Source organism: Talpa europaea (genome assembly GCF_964194135.1).
Source record: "Talpa europaea genome assembly, chromosome: 4".
NCBI classification, from domain to species: domain Eukaryota; kingdom Metazoa; phylum Chordata; class Mammalia; order Eulipotyphla; family Talpidae; genus Talpa; species Talpa europaea.
Window position 1 is genome coordinate 51,608,203 of NC_140070.1, and position 6,261 is coordinate 51,614,463.

General features: G+C 49.0%; 1 protein-coding gene across 2 annotated transcripts in view; it reads left to right on the plus strand.

Moving 5' to 3' along the window:
• Nucleotides 1-5,305, plus strand: part of CLSTN2 (calsyntenin 2) — a gene marked incomplete at both ends in the record, with an annotated part of 596,568 nt that extends 591,263 nt beyond the window's left edge. For both annotated transcript variants that reach the window (XM_084231583.1, XM_084231584.1), the window contains 5 exons: nt 1,369-1,539; nt 1,998-2,143; nt 2,271-2,394; nt 3,090-3,274; nt 5,102-5,305. In XM_084231583.1, coding sequence (XP_084087709.1) covers nt 1,369-1,539; nt 1,998-2,143; nt 2,271-2,394; nt 3,090-3,274; nt 5,102-5,305 — 830 coding nt within the window. The remainder of the gene's footprint in view (nt 1-1,368; nt 1,540-1,997; nt 2,144-2,270; nt 2,395-3,089; nt 3,275-5,101) is intronic.
• Between the last annotated feature and the right edge of the window lie 956 nt (nt 5,306-6,261).

The following is a 6,261-nucleotide window of genomic DNA, read 5'->3' on the forward strand; positions in this document are numbered from 1 at the left end:
AGAGGCTACCAGAAAACCCAGCAGCCAGGAGAAAGGCATTGGAAATAAAGATGCACATGCACTGTTGCTAATGATAGGGCTTGTCTTAAGTGCTTTTTAATGTGCTTTTAGATTTTGCCAAGCCAGTGAGATTGGCAAGCATTTAAAATTTAAGCACACAAAATTATTTATAATAATGTATGTCTAGTGAGAGCAAACACATATTTTTGGTATCACTAAAAAATTTAAAATAAAATAGTTATTTTAAGTAATTCTCTCATCTTTAATGAATCCTTTTAAAATGTCTATTATCATAAATGTTTTAAAATGCACAAGATATGTTAGTCCACTTAATAAATAAATATTTAAATGAGCTCAGTTCACAGATTTTTCAATAAAAGGCTGCAAGATGTAAAACAATGGAAGACTGGCCAGAGGTTAAGACTTTACATACTGTTAGAATCAGAAAGTCATGGTTTCTGTCCCGGCTCCTGTGCTGTTGTCTGTGTAGCCCAGGGCAACCCACCTACTTCTGGATCTTTTCATTTCTGCAGATAATAATAGTATCCCTTTATGTCTGCTGGTTGGATTTCATTTGTATAGTGCCTGGAACATCACAATCACTCCATAAATACCAATCACTTTGATTTTACAGTGGGATTTTCATTTAGGACAGCTAACTTGCCCAGCAATCAAATCCTCAGACATTACTTTGAGAATATGGGGGTCATATAATCAGGCAAGGACAGCTCAACTGACCAACAACTTGCCAACCAGACTGGCCAATGTGCTTAGTTATTTAATTACTTCAGCCAGGAAACTCCATCTGAGCAGTGGGTGTGGTCCTGCTCCATGCCAGGCCCTGGGTTAGAGGCAGAGGAGCCAGTCATAAAAAGACTGCTTCTCCCTTGAGAACTTCAGCTTCTTCGGGGGGTGGGGGACACAAACACATACCAGGTCCACATGGGGAAAGCTAAGAGAGCACAGTGGAGGGGCACTTATCTCTGGTGCCAAATGAGTAGCTTATTGAGCACCTACTGTGTGCCAGAATCTGTTTGGAGTTCTCATGAGACCTTTGCCCTCTTACTGGATGAGAAAATTGAGAAGCAGATACTTTCTCTAATAGCACATAACCTTTCAGTGGCTGCATTCAGCTTTACACCGTTTGATCATAATATTCATGTGCTTCACCCAAATTCATGCCACCCAGACTTGGGGGATTATCTGGACATCCATCTGAGCAGTGGAGGTGATTTTTGGGATCACACAGCACGTTCTCCTGACACAGCCTGCACCTGTAGTTCAAGCACATAGGAGTCTGGGAAGAAGCAAGGGCCTTTGTCTCACCTGTCCTCATGTCTGTGGTTCTACACGTCTGTCTTCCCACAGCCCCCAAATCAGCAGTCTTAGAAGAAATGCTTCACAATCTAGATTTCTGTGACATTTTGGTGCTTGGAGGGGACTTGGACCCAAGGCAAGAGTGTTTGGAGCTCAACCACAGTGAGCTTCACCAGCGACACCTGGACGCCACCAACTCCACTGCAGGATACTCCATTTACGGTAAGCCACATTCAGCCCTATCCTGTGCTCTCCTCAAAGAGCAGCCTCCTCCAGGAGCCAGGAGTGTGAGGGCAGCTCTGTGACCTGTGGAGGTAGGGTCAGGTGGGCCCCTTGACCTCAGCACATGGACTTCTGCCCTCACCTTTGGTTAGCTCCTCCAGTAGCTTGAGGTCCTGGTACAACTCACTCTCCTGGAGAAATCTATAGAAACTATATGGATGGCTTCTGTTACAATCATTGATCTAAGCAAACATTACAGCAACATTTGGCATATTAGACCAAACATTTAGGCGAGGGCTAAAATCAATTCTCAGAACTTCTTCTGCACACTGTCTGCCCTAACTATCTCAAGTACTCACCCAGGACCAATTCAGAAGCCCCACCAGCCCCATAGCCGCAACCTGTCTCCTCCTCCTCCTCTTTTGCCTTCTCATGACAGACGTGGTCTCTTGACACAGGGGTGGGCTCCATGAGCCGCTATGAGCAGGTCCTGCATCACATCCGCTACCGCAACTGGCGTCCGGCTTCCCTGGAGGCCCGGCGGTTCCGGATCAAGTGCTCGGAACTCAATGGGCGCTACACCAGCAATGAGTTCAACTTGGAGGTGAGCTCATCCTGAGGTTGCTAGGGAAACCCAGGCCTATCCCTTCATTCCTCATTTACTCAGGAGGCCTGATGCCCCTGGCCATCTGCCTTTCCTGGCTAATAGCACCTCCCCCTGCTCTTCCCAGGTCAGCGTCCTCCATGAAGTGAGAGTCTCAGACACAGAGCATGTCAACCACCTTATTGTGCAGCCTCCTTTCCTCCAGTCTGTCCACCACCCAGAGTCACGGACCAGCATCCGACGCAGTTCAGGTAGGTCACTGGAGGAGGAACCTCAGGGCATCGAGTAGTGATCCTAGATCATCCACTTAAACCTCAGGTACCAGGATTGGGAGGGACCCAGCCACAGGGAAGCTGTAGAAGTAGTGCCTGTCCTCTGAGGCATTCGCAGCCTCTGTAGGGAACCAGTCAAGTACACAAGAAGTTATACACAATATATTGTAACAGAGCTTAGTACAAAGGGCTTTTTTGCCAAGTCTTGTTAGCCCAACCCAAAGTCATATCCTATAATGAAGTTTTCCCTGAACTCTTTACATGTGCTCAGACAAGTACACAAGTATTGTGAAGTCCCTTATGCACACTTCCAACACCTGCCATATTGTATTACCGTCCAGTAGGTATTTGTGTGTGACCCTACCACAGAGCTTGGCTCTCAGTGAGAGCTGCCCTGTCATTGAGGGGAAAAGCAAGTAATAGAAGAGAACTTACACTTATTATGTGCCTAGGCAATAACTCACATAGATAGTTTCATTATTCCTCGCAACTACCACAGGAATTATTCAGTCCGTTTATAGATGAAAGTGAAACCCAGACAGGGTAAGGTGCTGACCCAGGACCCCATAGGGAAGACTGTAAACCATTACACATGGATATTTCCTTCATGCTCCATCCCAAGAGTGAGCTCGTCCTTTGTCCACCACACCACATGCGTTCCTTTTGCGTTCCAGTTGTCCCAAGCATCGCCACGGTGGTCATCATCATCTCCGTGTGCATGCTGGTGTTTGTCGTGGCCATGGGTGTGTACCGAATCCGGATCGCCCACCAGCACTTCACCCAAGAGACCGAGGCTGCCAAGGAGGCTGAGATGGATTGGGATGACTCTGCGCTCACTATCACAGTCAACCCCATGGAGGTGAGGCCCCCCCCTCCACCCAGCTTCATCCCTCCTATCTGGAGTCTGCCCCTACTAGCCCAGCACCATGGACCCTGCCCTTCTCTGAGGTCCTCCAGCCCTCAGCCTGAGAGGGGGCATGCTTTCCCACCAGCTGTGTTCCCTGATTTACAGAGTGTGAATTCTCTCAGCTGACAAACAGAACCAGGCTTGTTTTTTAAAGGCAAACAGCCATGTGGTGTCTACCCCGTTCCCTCCCCATCATATTTAGCTCAGAGCTGACTAACACGTAGGGACTCAGTATTGAATTTTTGATTAACTAACAGCGTAAATTAGATGACTGCTCCATATTGCCTGCAGAGCTCATTTGAAGGCTCAGAATAGACTAAAACAAAAATACAACAGTAATACCTGCCATTTGCTGAACCTCCATTATGTCAGACATTGTCCACCACCTCATTTAATCTGCCCAGCAATCTGTGAAGGTGGCGGCATCGTCCTCATTTACCAAGGTGGCAACAGAGGAAAGTGAAGCGTTCTAATTCACAGAACTGGTAACGGCAGTACCAATATTCAGACTCAAGGTTGTCTGCTTTTAATGTTCACATCTTTACAGTCAGCCGGCAGTGCCCAGATCCACCCATGAGTGTCCACGGCCCCTGCTCTGGACATATCAATATTAAGGGGTGCCGCTTACAACATATCCTTTAGTCTGCCCCAGGTTCTGGGTTTTGGTAGAGGTAGGAGTAAGAAGTAAGAGAAGATAGAGAGGAGTCCATGAGAGTTAGAGAAAGGATTATCCCAGCCTGGTCCCGTTTTCCACTCTGCAAGTCTCTTGCTCTGACTTAAAGCCAGTGTGCTGACGTGACTCAGCTTCTGCTACCATGTGCTCTAGGTGTAATGTTGAGCAAACTGCAGTGGGGCACTGCCCTTCGAGAGCTGAGCCGTGGGTGTTGGGAAAAAGATCACTCTGCCTGGGGCAGTCCGAGTACCAGAGGAGAGCGTGCCTACCGAGGATTAACATGGCAGTGCCAACAGCCAGCAAAGCTTGAAGAAGGATAGTCTCTGAGGCTGGGGTGTTTGGGCAGGTTCCTTGGGGAGGTCAGTCTAAGGGAGGCCTTGAAGGATGGGTAGGACCTGGGGAAGCCAGTGTCAGGAGGGCAGGTGCTCCACCGAGGGGACAATGTCCCAAGTGGGCACACATCTTTTGCGGGCTGGTTCATCTACTCAGAATATAACTCCAGAAATATGACTTGAATGCAATCACCAAAAAGCTGGGGGAAGCAGGGATGGGACTTAACAATAATGAGGTAGAGTCTGAGAATACAGCTCAGGGGGCAAGGGGCAGGCTTGGAAAATGAGGACCATGAACTTTGTCCTTTCCAAAAGAATACTAGAAGGCAGCACAGCTGAGTCTTGTCTTATATTGTCTGCTTCCAGAGACATCACATTCCCGCCTGGAAAAGGGGTACAAGCTGAAATACCATTCACTCAGTGAGAAGCAAACAATTAAGGCTTGGAACGTTCAGCCAGATAGGCTCCAGAAACAGCAAAGAGCAACCTTGGCCTAAAAATCTTGCTGTAAATGATGGATGGATTGATTTAAAATGTCCAGTGCTTACAATACCCATGTTACTGGCATCCATGCCTGGCTACTTCTTGTCTTTGTCCTTAGCCCTCTGATTTGCCTTTCATCAGAAGACCTACCTTCCAGAAAACCTATGTCCAGGCCCAAAGATTTAGCATTAAGGGAAGGAAATTCCAAGGCGCCCCAAACATTTCCCTAGCAGAAGGAGAAACATAAGCTCAACCCCTGATGATCATTTCTCTTTTGTCTGTGATATCCAGAAACATGGAGAACCAGGGCATGGGGAAGATGAGACAGAGGAAGAGGAGGAGGAGGAAGAAGCAGAGGAAGACGTAAGCTCCAGCAGCAGCAACTCAGATGACAGTGAAGAAGAGGAGGAGAAAGGGATGGGCAGGGGCAGACACGGGCAGAGCGGAGCCAGGCAAGCCCAGCTGGAGTGGGATGACTCCACCCTCCCCTACTAGTGCCCACTGTCTGTGCCTGCTCATGTGTCCCTTTTGTAAGCCCCATCCCTTGTATGCCCAAGTCTGTCACCTGTCGCCTCTGATTTCTATGACAGGTCTCAGCAAGCCTTCCCTAGTGCTCTGTCAAGGTATCCACCCTTGATATCTTAAGGGCCTCCCATGTCCCAGCCCCAGGGTGGTTTCAAAAAGCCCAGTATCATCGTCAGTGGGGACTTTGAGGCAGACTTTGTCTGGTAGCCCCTGCTTACCTGCCCTGGGCTTCCCCAGCGTCCTGTCAGCCAATCTCAGAGTGCTGCCTTTGCTCTCCTCTTCAGGGGAGAAGGTCAGCCTTTCTGTTGCTCCCCTCCCCCAGCTCCCTTGTTCCCAAGGCCTTTAGGGTCCAGCTCACTGTGCGTGCCCCCAACTCCTTCGTCTCTCTCCACGCCAACCAGCAGGTTCTCCTTTCCCGACTCTCCAGGTTGCCTACAATCAGGGTGGTTGGACTTCACACGCATAAGGTCTTAGTCCTTAATACTTTAAAGTAAATCTCTTGCTGAGGCAGAATTAAGTTTGCGGGGAAAGTTTCACATGCAAGCCCACGTGCACACACACATGAACACACATGAACACACATGCACAAGTGCACTCCCCTCAGCTCAGAAAATCTTTGTCATTTCTGAGGCCGCATAAGCTTATATGAGAAGTCTAAAGCCAAGAATAGGCCCTTGGCCACAGCAGGACCTGCCTGGGCATCAGCTAAGATCCTGTGGCTTCCCTGCTGGGCGCCCCTACCACTCCAGGGCCCAGCAGGCACTCCACATAGGTCCTGCCTCAAGCAACAGCCATAACATGCCTGCAGCCAGGGAGCAGAGGGGAGGGGTGATGAGGTGACAGAGCTGGGCCTCATGGTAGGTGTGGATCTGGGAGTTGGGGTGGTCACACCCCTGGCCAGAGGCTGCCCTGACTGTGGTCAACAT